The sequence below is a fragment of the Notechis scutatus genome, chromosome 3 (assembly GCF_049901735.1).
Source record: "Notechis scutatus isolate UNSWTSFEM ecotype Mainland chromosome 3, rNotScu1.2, whole genome shotgun sequence".
Taxonomy (NCBI): domain Eukaryota; kingdom Metazoa; phylum Chordata; class Lepidosauria; order Squamata; family Elapidae; genus Notechis; species Notechis scutatus.
In genome coordinates, this window is record NC_142011.1 from 74,256,754 (window position 1) to 74,270,876 (window position 14,123).

At 33.5% G+C, this 14,123-nt stretch overlaps 1 protein-coding gene across 3 annotated transcripts in view; it reads right to left on the minus strand.

The window, feature by feature from the left end:
- Positions 1-14,123, minus strand: part of SLC44A5 (solute carrier family 44 member 5) — a 198,570-nt gene that overhangs the window by 87,702 nt on the left and 96,745 nt on the right. For 2 of the 3 annotated variants that reach the window (XM_087960483.1, XM_026679332.2), the window contains exon 2: positions 2,200-2,248. In XM_087960483.1, coding sequence (XP_087816609.1) covers positions 2,200-2,248 — 49 coding nt within the window. Of the gene's footprint in view, positions 1-2,199; positions 2,249-13,980; positions 14,043-14,123 lie in introns of those variants that run through there. The other variant, XM_087960482.1, reaches the window with a different exon arrangement.

Genomic DNA, 14,123 nt, shown 5'->3' on the forward strand with positions numbered 1-14,123 from the left:
CAAGCCCACCACATCTATATGTTAATATTTCCCCTTAAACTATTTAAACCTGCAACTTTTAACTTTTAAAAACATTTTCACATTCATTATTTCACCTACTTTTACTTCAATTCCATTCTTCCAACATATTTCTATAACTTCACTACAAACGTACACAATATTCCTGTTAGCATTTTCTCACTTGTTTCATCCCACATCTTTTGATCCCTTTTATTTTTAGTTCTGTTCACTCTGCTGAAGGCTCATTACTTACCTCTCTTCATCTAATTTAAAATGTATTTACCTTTATCAAAATCTTTTAGCATTTTTCCTCCCTCTTAATCTTAACTGTCCCTTGTTATCTATGACTATTATTATTGTCACTCTCTTTCTCAATGCATATGTGTAATAGTATTTTTCTCATCTTCAGTTTTTGTAGTGATCATTCTCCTATATATTTTTATTCTCATCCAGTTCATGTTCCACCAAGTATCCTTTTTATACTTCTCATTATTGTAACTCCACACAAGAGATCACATTCTCTTTCCTTATGTCTATTCTCTATTCATTATTTTGATAATCTATCTGCTAATATTATTTCTTCCATGACCCATATTTTCTATTTCTTTTCTTTTCTCTTTTTGCTTCATGCCCACTTTTTCCCCAAGATCTACTCCTGACATAATTAAAAAAAATAGTTTGATCCACATTTGGCAATCTCACCATCCTTGTGTCCTACACTAATTCTGTCAATTGTTCATCAAAAACAACCCAATCAATCATGCTTTTATACTTATATGTATTCCTTTTTCACACAAACTGAGTAGACTAATGCTTAAACCACATATTTGGAGCCAACATTTTCAAAGCAAATCTTCAATGAATTACTAATTTATGATTGAGTCTCCAAATAGTGAAGTCACTTACTTTTTCTATACTTTTTTTATCTTGTTCCTTTTCACCTAATTGATTTTTCTTCTGGAATAGTGTTCATTCAGAGTGTTCCACAATTTCTCCTAAAACTACTGTTTTGTTCTTCTATTATCACCATTCCTTTGAGAGGATCTCAATATCAGGATTTCTATTTGGATATCCACCTATCACAAAATAGTTGACCTATGCTTTCTAATATACATTTTATTCCCTTTACTTATAATTAAACCTATACCTTCATTGCCTTGCATGTTTTAGTGCACATGATCAGATGTGCACATGATCAGATTACTTTCATTCTCCTTTCTCTTAGTTTCACAGATACATTTCTCTTTCTTTCTTTCTTTCTTTCTTTCTTTCTTTCTTTCTTTCTTTCTTTCTTTCTTTCTTTCTTTCTTTCTTTCTTTCTTTCTTTCTCTCTCTCTCTCTCTCTCTCTTTCTTTCTTTCTTTCTTTCTTTCTTTCTTTCTTTCTTTCTTTCTTTCTTTCTTTCTTTCTTTCCTTTCTCTTTACCATTTACTTGTCTTACATTCCAAATCATAATCTTCCATGAATTTATTATGTGTTCAGATGGACCCAAAGCTATTAACATCATAGCTTTGGACAACTGAAGCTTTGACATCAAACTTTCTAGTAAAGTGAAGGTATAGACTACTCAGCGCTCTGGGTCATACTCATGCCACATGCAATATTGTCTATTAACATGTAAGGACTGTAGTGCTTAGTTTGGCAAATATGTCATAAGTGCAACCAAAACCAGGTTTTGTCCCAAGTGTTCATCCTAATGATATAAAATGATTTGCAATCTACACACTACTTTGGAATACAGTGTATTATTGCCCACATTCCACCAACTAAGTGTTTACATGTGGTAACCTGGTGTCAATATACTTCTGGTGTCAATATACTTACTACCAGAATTCTCTGTGCTCCAGTTACAGATTTTCAAAATCTTCTCATCAGGAAAACAGTTGTAATTAACATCTCTTAAGCCTGTGTAACAGGGGCAAGAAAATTTTCCAAAATTCACACAATAAAAGCTGAGGGTAAGCAAGTCTTAATAGAAATATTACTTTTTAAGAGTATTGGGAGGGTGGCGGGACATAATGATTCCTGATTCTCTTAAGTATGTTTTTCCTCCCTCAGTGGGAGAGGGAAATGAGTGCTGCTAAGAATTCTTCTTAGAAAAAAAAGTTTTCCTTCCCAAATTAATTAAGTGCATATATCCTCTTTTATATTCATACGGAAAAAAACAACACAATTTGATATATCAAAATAAAACATTTACCTGTTGTGAATAGGTCCGCTGAACTTTGGATCAAATTTTCTGGGTTCACCTGCATTTAAAATAACAGATTATAAAATGTGTCATAGCAAACATAACAAAGAAAAAATCAGGGCTCATCTGCTTCCTTTTGTTCTAAATGTATTATTTTGAGAAAACTCCTTAATAGTTGAGAACAGAACTAAAAATCCAGAACTAGGAATCCAGAATAGGAACCAAATCAAAAGACTGAAACTGAAGACCCCTTGAAACCTAGCAGAACAAACAACAACAAAAACGCCGTTAATTTCTACATAAAGTGCTATCGCACTTCATTCCTGCAGCTCCAGACAAGTTCGGTGATGGACAGAAATATTGCAACTGCAAGTGACATTGATACTGCTTAGCAGCACAATTGCCTTCATTCCCTCAAAGTCCTTGAAAAGTTGCCATTCAAATTAATTGCTGTGAATTAAGTTAGTGAATGCATGAGGAGTAATCTTATTAATTATATGTGAAAAATTAAATTTAAATCACCTTACATTTTTATTTAAAATAAACCAAATGTGGTCATTATCCTGATCCCACCTACGTTTTTACCTTGGCTGTTCTTGGTTGTTTGAATAAATGTTCTTCAAATATCTGAACATAGATGTAGAAAAACGCACATGCTATACAAGTGGTCTAATTAGATGTAGGATAAATATGATCTAATTATTTCACTCAGCTGTATTTAGAAAAAGTAATATTTGGTGTGCAGATGCTTTATTTTATCTGACCAGCAAGTAAGATATGAATTTTTCTACACAAAGAGATTTTAGGCTACCATTCATTTAATCTAATAGTAAATAAAAAATGAAACATTGTTAAGCTTTTAGTCAAATCAACTAGTATATATTTATGGCTCTTTTAAAAGGTCAGTGTCAAACCAATAAATACAATATTAAGAAAGCCCATATTATTTTCACTGAATCATTGCATAAAATTGTTGTATGGCATGAGAATGCAAGAGTGTGAATACTTTCTACAATTTCAAATCTGTAGTTAAGATCTTTAATGTATTAGTTTAAGAGAAAAGTATTTGCACATGTACTTGTGTGAGTTCAAATGGAAATTCTATGGAAAAGTACATTAGACAAATAGAAGAAAGATATATTGTTTTCACCAAAGCAATCACTTTATTCTTTGAATGAGTCTCCATCAATAGCTTATCTTGTACATTTCTACTCATAAATAAGTCCTGCAGATTACTGCCTACAGAATTCTTGCAAACCTAGATTTATTTCAAAATCCTTACTTATGAATTAATTACAGTTGCAATTGCCATACTACTATGCAGAAAAACATCCCTTTTTGAAATCATGAAAAGAGATTTACAAAAATGTTGAAACTGAAATTTATTTCTGCCCCCTTAAAACTTCTCCGCATTTTCAACCTTAAAAAAATCGTGTACAGATAATCCTTGACTTACAACAGTTCATGTAGTGATTGCTTGAGGTTACAACAGAACTTTTAAAAAGTGACTTATGACCATTTTTCATACTTACAACCATTGTAGCACTCCCATGGTCACATGATCAAAACTCAGACGCTTGGCAACTAACTCATATTTATGACAGTTGTTGCAACATTTTGCGAGCTTTTGACAAGCAAAATCAAAGGGGAAGCCAGATTTACTTAACAACTTTGTTACAAACTTAACAACTGCAGTGGTTCACTTAACAAGTGTGGCAAAAAAGATTGTAAAATGGGGCAAAACTAACTTAACAAATGACTCACTTAGCAGCAGAAATTTGGCTCTCAATTGTAGTCGTAAGTCAAGCTCTACCTGTACTTTCTTACCGCACAAGGTATTTAGGGGTTTTTTTGTTTTGTTTTTTCAGATTTTTATCCTGCTCTTTTTTCTCTCCAAATGCAACTCAAGATGCCAAACATAGTAGTGCTCTATCAACCAACCAATTCATACAGTTCTGGGGTGAAGGTTGGTTCTGACAAACAAAAAGTGTAATGCAGCTTAATAGTTACATACCACCAACTGACCTCTTCTCTGTACCAGTCGATAGCAAAATCTTTTTTTTTTTTTAGTTCTGCTATCTTCAATCTTTCACTGAAGTAATGGGGGATGTAGTAAGCATGTCAGGAATGCACCATATAGAATTCACAGTGTTAATCCTTTCATTGGTTAGTCAGGTGCTCTTATCAGTTTTCATACACTCTAGCACTGCATAAAAATAAGCTTCTTAAATCCATATATTATATGGCTTAGTGTTAAAATTACAAAAGAATCCAAGTGAAACCAATATTTTTTAAAAAGAAAAAGCAAGGATGAAAATGATAAAAAAAATTACTTCTAGACAAACTACAACCTTAATCTGTAAGTGCCTTATCCAGTGGAAACAACCATATGCAAAGGTGAGATAGGAATAATGTTGCTTGGAATCCCAAAAATTAGACTGTAAAAAAAAGGGGGAAAAAACACTTTGGAGGAGATATTCAAAGGAACATCCCAAAACAATCAATTATGGTTTCAATATACTATGCCCATGATGGTGAATCTATGGCACATGTTCTGGAAGTGGCACGCAGAGCCATCTCTGCGGGCATGCGAGCCGTCACCCCAGCTCAATTCCACTGCGCATGTGCACGTGCCTCCCACCAACCAGCTGATTTTTGGGTAGATAATTAGACTGCGCATGCATGGGGGGCGCATGCAAGAGATGTGTGTGCATGAGCAGGGGGACGGGGGAACACAGGGGATCCCTTGCGCATGCGCAGGAAGGTGGGGGAGTGGGGGGGTCACACGCATGCACAAGGGGAGGGGGTCGCACAGGGGTCAAGCGGGCATTGCATTATGGGTGCAGGCACACGTGCATACATGCACACACTTTCGGCGTGCGACGACAAAAAGGTTATCTAGCATTGTACTATGTGAAGACAGGGAGCAGGCAGTATTACTTTATAAGATAATGGCTGGTTTACTTGAACAGATATACATATTCCTTCAGCACAGCAAAGAGATCAATTTTTTAAATTGTCTTGACCATTTATGGTACAGTCTTAGGTATTATATAGGCCCAGATTTTTGTAGCCTTGTGTTATGTGGTATTAATATTAAGACATAACTGATTTGAGAAGTCTGTAATGCTGGGAAAAATGAAAGGAAAAGAAAGGGAAGGACAACTAGTAGCAAGTAAAACAAACTAGATTTTAGAAGCAATGTGGCTACCACCAGAATCTGAAGGGCCAGACTGGGGATAAATCATCCTGGCTCTGGTTATGCAGTTCTAAGCATTTACACCAACTTGAAAATACATAATCAGTCAAATTATTATATGGATCTAAAATGCTAGTTAATTTCAACAATGATTTGTTTAAATAAAGTAGCCTCATTACTTATTGAAAACTAACCATGAATCACCACAATAGGAACATAATTTGTAAGAAAGTGATTGAAATTTACACAGGTGGTGGGTGGTTAAGAGAAGAGATGAAAAAAGTCAAGAAAATACAACAGTATTGGAACTTCTTTAAACGGAAATGAGAAAACTTGGATGATTCATGTTCTTTTTCTTATATCCTTTTGTGCATTCTTGATGAACTGCCTGGTATCTTAAGAACATAATAAAGTAAAAGCGTCAATATTCCCTTCACTATTCTTAAAATGAGTACTTGAACCATCACATTTTTAATGGGAAGTATGAATGGCTCTAACTAGCAGAAAAACAACCAGCGTTGCAAGAAGAACAGAAGAGCAAGACCATAATTAGAAGAAAAGGGGCTGCATAAATTCAGTGATATGAAATGAAGCTTTTTGGAGTGGTCAGTTGTAAGACAATAAGGACAACTTATCAAACTTTGTTTTGATAAGAAAGGTCCTTACGATGCTGCTCCTTTTGAATTGTTGCCATCTCTTTTCTGTTCATCTAGAATTATTCTGAAGATCAAAAGGGCTGGGAAAGGATTTTAAATGCTACAGGGTTGTGGGGAAAAATAGCCATGTATAAGACTATTTATAACCATGAACTATTATATATAATTATACTCAGATTTATTCAAGGAGACTGTAGCTAAAAAAATAACCTGCTATTTTTAAAAATACAATATATCATTTTCTCAACTAATGCTCTACAGTATCTATCTAATGCTCAGAGGATATTCCCATGGTATGGCACTATTATGGGACTCTGTAAAACAAACATAGGACAGTGAAATAGAAAAGTATGGCACTGAAAGAAAAACCACTGATGCCGATAGTCAGTAGAAGTTAAACACGAAAAAAGCCTGGGACCCAAAGAACAAAAGTATCAGGAAATGAATAAAGGGATTTATAATAGATACCTGTAATGTAATATAAATTACAGCATTTACTATTGCCAAGACTAATGAATATATATTCACTTGCATAACACTTTGGTACCCTTCTGGATGAACAATGCCATGTAAAATGCAGTAGATTACTCTCAAGGGTTAGTGATCTGTCTTCTTGAACTACGACCACTCAGCTGTGGCATATGGCCAACAGTGATGTTAAACCATTAATGTTTATTATTCTCTCGATACTCTGCGTAAATCACAGTGTAGTGCAACATGGAAAGGTAGCAAAAGTACTGATCTTGAAACTCTGCTGGAATTTGAGTTCATGGGAATCTCAAGGATTTTTGCTAAAACTGCACATGCTGCCATCAGTTTCATAGAGTAAATCTATGAGGTTAATCCTGTTTGACCAACTAATAACAAAACGTCATTGTTACTACTGTCTATTTGGAAGAACATTGTGAAGAAAGATTAAATTCTCTGGAAGGCACAAATGTTGGACTCTGGAAAAACATCATTTGGTTCATGTAGAAGGCAAGTGCTCTTCAGATATCAATAGGAAGGAAAGGTCTTGATTTTCTGAAAGATGGCCTGAAGAACAAGGTCTTCGAGAAAAACTTTTATGAATCTTCTCATTCAACATTGAATTCCGGGCCTAAGGGGGACCCAAAATAAATTAGATCCAGCTTGAATGGAGATAAAAATGCAAGAAAATCTTGTAACAGCTAGCACCAATATTATGAAGATCACACAGGAAAAGGAAACCTGCCTTTTTAAATTTTTGCTTTGATCAGGAGAACCTTTCTATAAAGCTGTGGACAAATGGCAAGTCATCAATCCAGTTTGATGGAAGTGTGGCAAACTCTTGAGAAATGAGGAATTTGAAGACTCCCCAGAGAAATTCTGTGATGTGGTAGGAGCTTAAGAGAAGACAGAGGAGCTACTGTATTATAATTTCAGAGTCTGGTGCTTCCACAGCCTGCATTCAAAGAGTAGTTCACCAAAGGATGAATTATTGTGATTCTTTTGTAAATACTTGGCAGAGGTTATAAGAGTTTATTGTGTGATTTTACCCAAGGCAAAAAAAAAATCAGGGGAGGGAGAGGGGAACTGTTGAATGAGTGTTAGTTTAGAGATTGAATATGTTATCACTGTGGTCTTCAGAAATGAAGTTCATTTCTGTGATACATGGTAAATATAGAGGTCAGGAATCACATCAAGAATTATGAAGCTCTAATAAATTTTAACCAGGAGTATGTGTTCTATACCAAACACCATGATATAGAATCAGGAACTGTATAACTAATGAGCCTTTTAAAGTATATAATCCAAATCCAAGTAGAATTTATTTTAAAATAATAGGATAACTAAAATAAACAGTCTAGAATAATACTGTAGTGGAAGTAGAATATATTTTAAAATAACAGGATAAGTAAAAATAAACATTCCTGAATAATACTGGGCCTGATAGTTTAATTTGAACATTAGAGGTGCTTTTTTCTATTTTGTAACACAATGCTGACTGTGAAAATCCCTGTAGCTTTTGACAGCAAATAAAGGTGTCTCTCAGGTTACAAAGAGCAGAGTAATGGTGCTTGGCACCTTCCAGATATGTTCAGCTACAATTCTCATCACCTCATCAGTATTCTTTAGTTGAGGAAGTATCTAGATAGATAGATATTTTGTTATAGAAATATATGGGTAGTTCCTGGTTTGAATTGAAGAAATCATTAGAAACGTTCTTTTGGGTGGCAATGAGAATTGATTACAGAAATGATTAGGTTGGCTTTTAGCATTGAGCAGTATTAATCAGACAGCAGAATTAAATGAACTTGCATATGCAGAGTGGTGCAGGGTGACTTCTACACTGTAAGTTAGTGGTGCTAAGCTATGTGTGATTTAACAAATCTGTTTTTAACAAAGAAATAAATATTAAACAATGGCCTTGAAGTATATCATTTTGCAAATTATAAGTGCCTTTCTTGGTAATGTCATAAAAGCATATTTGGGGGAGGGGGATTGTTTCTGTTAATACTTTTCACAATTCCTCCACATCAATCATACTAAAAAAAACAATTAAAAATAATGTCAAGGTGAGTTTAATCTTTTAAAGATATTACTTTTAATCAATTTTATCTGAAATAAAGTTGAAAAAAGAAAAAGGTCTCTGCTAAAGAGACATTGCCTTTGTCTTAAAACTTTAATTTCACTTCTACTTCTACTGCTAGATCTTATCTCTTTGCCATTTGTTGAATGTGAAACACACAATTAGGCACCAGCAAGCTTAATTCTGTTTATTTTTCAAATAATACAACTGGAATTTATTTGATAAAATGGGCCTTTTTTTGTTCAATAATGGCAATCCTGAAACTGTATCCTTTGGAGAATTTGTCCCTATACTACTGATTTCTATATATTGAAAACTGAGAGCCAGTTCGATGTAGTGGTTAAAGAACCAGGCTAGAAATTGGAGACCAGTTAAAATCCTGCCTTAGCCATGATAGCCAGCTGGGTGATCTTGGGTCTGTCATTCAGTCTCAGCCCAATCCACATCACAGGGTTGTTTTTCCATGGAAAATAGCATGAGGAAGATGTTTTGGGTATGTTTGTTGGCTTCAGTTATTTGTAAAAATAATAAAGGAGGAATACAAATAAATAAGCAAAAAAAATGTAATATCTGATTTCAGATCTGCTTTAATATGTCAAATCATTAACTGTGTTTATACTGATCAAGGACAACATAATTCACATTTAAAATTAATACTGTGGCACAAAAAAAGTCATTTGAATCATGGAAATATTGAGTTAGCATCTGGGATTTGGTTTGTGAGCATGTATCAAGAGAGGGATATAAAAAAAACCTACAAATAGTGGTACACAATTGAACAATAAACAATTACATTATGTGAGGTTATGATGGATAGAAACCAGGCAACCTGTAAAAGTAATCAGTGGTCAGTACATTTTTGGAGCAAGGTAGTGTTTTTAGTTATATATTCTAGAGTCTGCAGGTGTTTTCAGAAAATAAATCTGTTGCAGGCTATTCTAAGGTCAGTTTGATGCTTAATTGAAAGTTACTATATTGTCTCAATAATACTTGTAAGAACCCACCTAATGTTGAGAAGAGCATTTTGTTCATAAACTAACATATTTTTACAGCAGTTTTCATTGCTGGAAATATTTTGTAGCAAAATATTTAAATAGGATAGATGTTGTCCATCACCATAATTAATTTTCATAACCATGGAGATATTTTGCAGCTTAAATAGGACTGATTTTGGCCACAACCATAATGGAATGAGTTCACATAAGTGTGTTCTACTGGGTTGTCTAGACAAATTCCCATCAGAAAATTCACAAATAAAAATAAAATTCTCCTTAAATAAGCCTTTAGGAATGATAAAACTCAATATTTTAAAAGTTGTTTTATTATTAGTAATATATTTCCAGTACAGAGTGATCCTTTAAAAAAAACCCAATGGCCACACAAACTATTTTAAGCATCCCTGAGCATAGTAAGTCACTGTGTACAGGACTGTGTTGGCAGTAATACTGGAAAACTCCAAGGAGAGGAAATGTGCAGATTAATAGGTACTTTGTTCAGATGTGATGTTTACTTCACAACATTGAGAATATCTATACTTAGCAGTAGGGTTTTTTTATACTTCTACCCATATTCAAAAGTCTAAAAGAGGAAAAATGTTTAGGCTAAGTCAGTTGGTCCACAATTGGCTTATAATTTCAGCACATTTTGGTAGCACCTTTTTAGCAATTTTTAAATCCTCTACAGCACATTAACGACAGATAAATTATAATACTTATCACTTCTGCTTCTCATTATTATTCAGAAGACGTGAACTTAAAAAAAACACCAAAATATAACATTTTGCTTATTTATTATATAATTCTATGTTTGGGAGTGTGCATTTCCAAAATGCTGGGAATGCCACAATGATACTATCATTATGAAAACAACATAATGGAAAGTTCCATAATGGAATAACAGCTTTCTGTACTTGAGATGAAGTACAAAGCCAAAACAAATCTGAATTCATTCAATTCCTTGAGTCATCAGTTTAACTAACCTTTTCTCCATATGGTTTAATTTTGAGTCATTGTCAGATAAAAGCTGAGCACCATCTTGTCAATTTACGCTGTAGTGAGGGGGAAGGGGGAAAAAAAAAAAAAAAGGGTGTGGTGGTTTAGTTTTGGTGGTGGGGGGGGTCGGCTGAGAAATTCGCCCAGCGGGGGGCAGGCGGGACGAGCTGGGCGGGGGGGGGTGGGGGGGGGGAGGGGGGGGCCGGGGGGAGGGGGGGGAAAAAAAGCCCTCCTTTTTTAAGATTCGCGCCAAAGGGAGGCGGCGAGGGCTTCTTACTGACTCTAAACCTCTATTATATAGCTCTAATATACTGACTATACTGTATCATTTTTTTCATTATCTTCTAAATAATGTCATCAGTTTTGGAAGATTTATTGTAAAATGAGATAGGCAACTTGTTGTCCTTTAGACATTTTGGTCTTCAGCTAGTATGGGAAAGAATCCTGGGAAATGTAGTTCAAAACATTTGGAGATACTAAGCAACCTATCCCTTCTCTACTCTGAATTCAAAATGTAGAATTACAGATTTTTAAGAGTTGCAAATGCAATGTCTTTTTTCAAACAATCATCATCAGATTTAACAATGATGTTTCAAACATAAATAACTTACTTGGCAAAAATGATAGAATATTTACATTGTCTAAAGGGAAAAAACAGAATAAAATTTTCTTATTTAATTTGTAAGCATCTTCCTGATTCCTTTTAACTATCATAACTTTCTATAAGATATCCTTAAATTTTTGTGACTTACTGTTATTATGATACTGAGAATTCATCAGTATTTTTATTAGGCCTAATTCCCCGATGCAATTCAACTTTATAATATACCTTTCAAGCCAATATTCATAAAAATGAACTATGAGTTTTCAAGTAGTTGTTAAAGGCATGCTTTCACTAAGTTGTCTTCTCAAACTTATACTTGTTTCCATGAAAATATGTTCTACAGGTTAATTTCTCAATAACTATGTAAAAGTACTGCATGCTTTATGAACTTTCCTTCCTGGAAGAAATTATGAGTACTATTCATTAACTAAACACAGACTTTGTCCAGATCCTTACTATCTAAAAACTTTACAAGCACACTCCCTGTTCTGTAAATGCAGAAAGCTGATTTGTGTCTGTTTGTATTGTAATATATTCTTTTCCACTGCAGTAGCCGTCAAAAATATATTTCACTGCTAATATAAAAAAATAGTTTTTGGAAAATATCTATGTGATCAAACTGTAGAACACAAATAATGATGTTATATAGAAATTATTCAAATCAAATCCAGACTCAGGAGATAAATTTAAGGTATAACCAAATAAGTAATGGTAGAATTCCCTCATGTATACTTGAAGCCCATCACATTTTTAATACTGTAGTTGAACTGCAATTTGGAAGTTTTTCTAACATTCAGCTGGAATCCTCCTTTCTCTAACTCATTCATTACTCTGTCCTGTATTTTGGAAGGAAAGATAACAGACCATGAATCTTCTTTCATGCAACACCCTTTTAGTTATTTGAAGACTACTATCATAGTGTCCCCTTTTCTTCAGGTTAAACATACCCAGATCCTATAATATTTCTTCAAATGAAATAATTTCTAGTCTACTTATCCTCATTGTCCTTCTCTCAACCTCTTCCAGTTTTTCTGAATTATTATTAAAGTATGGTGCATAGAAATGGACATAGAATTCAAGGTGGTGACTGATCAAAGCAGAACAGAATGGAATGAACACTTTCTGTGGTTTAGAAATTATACCTCTGTGGATGTAAACTAAAATTACACTTGTGCTTTTTGTAGCCACACCACACCTACTCAGTTTGGTGTCAGATATTACAAGATTACTAAGCCTATTCTACATCCTATACCTTTGCATTTCTTTTTCGTGTCCTAAATGAACAACTGTGCATGTATGCCTGTTACTTTCTTACGTTTTAGCCTTTTCTCCAATCTATCCAGAGTTTTGGGAATGTTATTTCTGTCTTTCAAGGTATTAGCTATTCCATAGAATTTTAGATCACTTGCAAATCTAATAAACATTTTTTCTATGTTTTCATCCAAAGAGTAATTGAAATATTTGAAGAGCAGAGAGACTGATCCTCATATTCTCCAATTAATGAAAAAATTTCTCCAGTTGGATGAAAAATCATTATCAACACTCTATGGGTACAATTTTAAGTCAATTGTGTATCCTTGTGTTTCAATCCTACATAAATTCAATTTACATAAATTCCATGAGAAAATACTTCACTAGCAATGTATCCTGCTTCTGAAGAAACATTATCTGAAATTACTTAGCACATGTAAATGTATTGTACATATGAATATTTTTCCATAATGTTGGGGAAAGTACATTATTAAATCTATATGGATATGTAAAAGTGGGATTGGCATCTATCTTCTAATGATAATTGTTATTCTTAATTCTGCCCCTGACTCTTTGATACATCCATGCATCAAAGACAAATGTAAATTAAGAGTCAAAGCAAACACAAAGGATAACATCATTTTCAAAACAAATTCTAGGTTTCAAATAGGAATATTTTTATAAAAGTCCTATCAAATATTACAGTTTGTCTGAATCCCCCCCAAAAGTCATTACTAACCAATATGCAACTCATAGGAAAAAAATATCTAGGCTTGGAGAAATAAATGCAGATCTTTCCTTATATTAGCCCATCTATGTAAAGTCTGGGTAAATTGGCACATTTGTATACATATCTTTTTCACTTGAGCAAATCTATTTTTAAACCAATCAAGTCAAAACTTGATTTATTTTATATATTAAAATTGTATTTCTCTTTTCTTTCTACATAATGCTGTAATAATAGCAATGTATGTATGTATGTATGGCTGATAATACATGGAAAGAAGTACACACTCTTTTTTATATTGCTTTTTGTAATTATTCAATTTGATTAATAATACGTATGTTGGAAGCACTATCTTTAACTTTATTCAATGGTTAGGGTTAGGGTTATGCTTATAGTTATTATAACTTTTATGATTGATAATTGTTTAAAAAACACTTTGGTTTAACTCCTGTATATGTTGAGCTGGTAGTAAGTATGAATCAGTATTTAACATTCCATAATAAGCATGATTACAACTAGAAAGACAGCTTCTTCTTTAATCTAAAATCTGAAAATTAAAACATTGTCCCAAAACATAATTATATGAACAAAAATAAATATGAATTCAAATGAATCATAACAGCACTTTAATTCAAGCAACAAAAATTTGTAATTAGCAAATAATTACATACAGTTCTGGTGCTTTTTTAGTACATCTTAAACACTGTGAGAGACCAGAGAAAGTAATCTTCGAAGAGTTTAATGTCAGCCTTTACTACAAAATATTTCTCAAGTTACTTATTAAGGGCAAATGAAAAAAAATAAAGATTACCATTTTTTCCGTAGTAAAATTCTTCTTTCTTAGCCATTTTCTGATTCCTCACTCTAACCACTACAAGACGTCAGGAAGAACAGTTTGTACAGTGAGTTTGTGTCCACAAAATACTATTTGACCAGGTTTAAAAATAAAGCTTA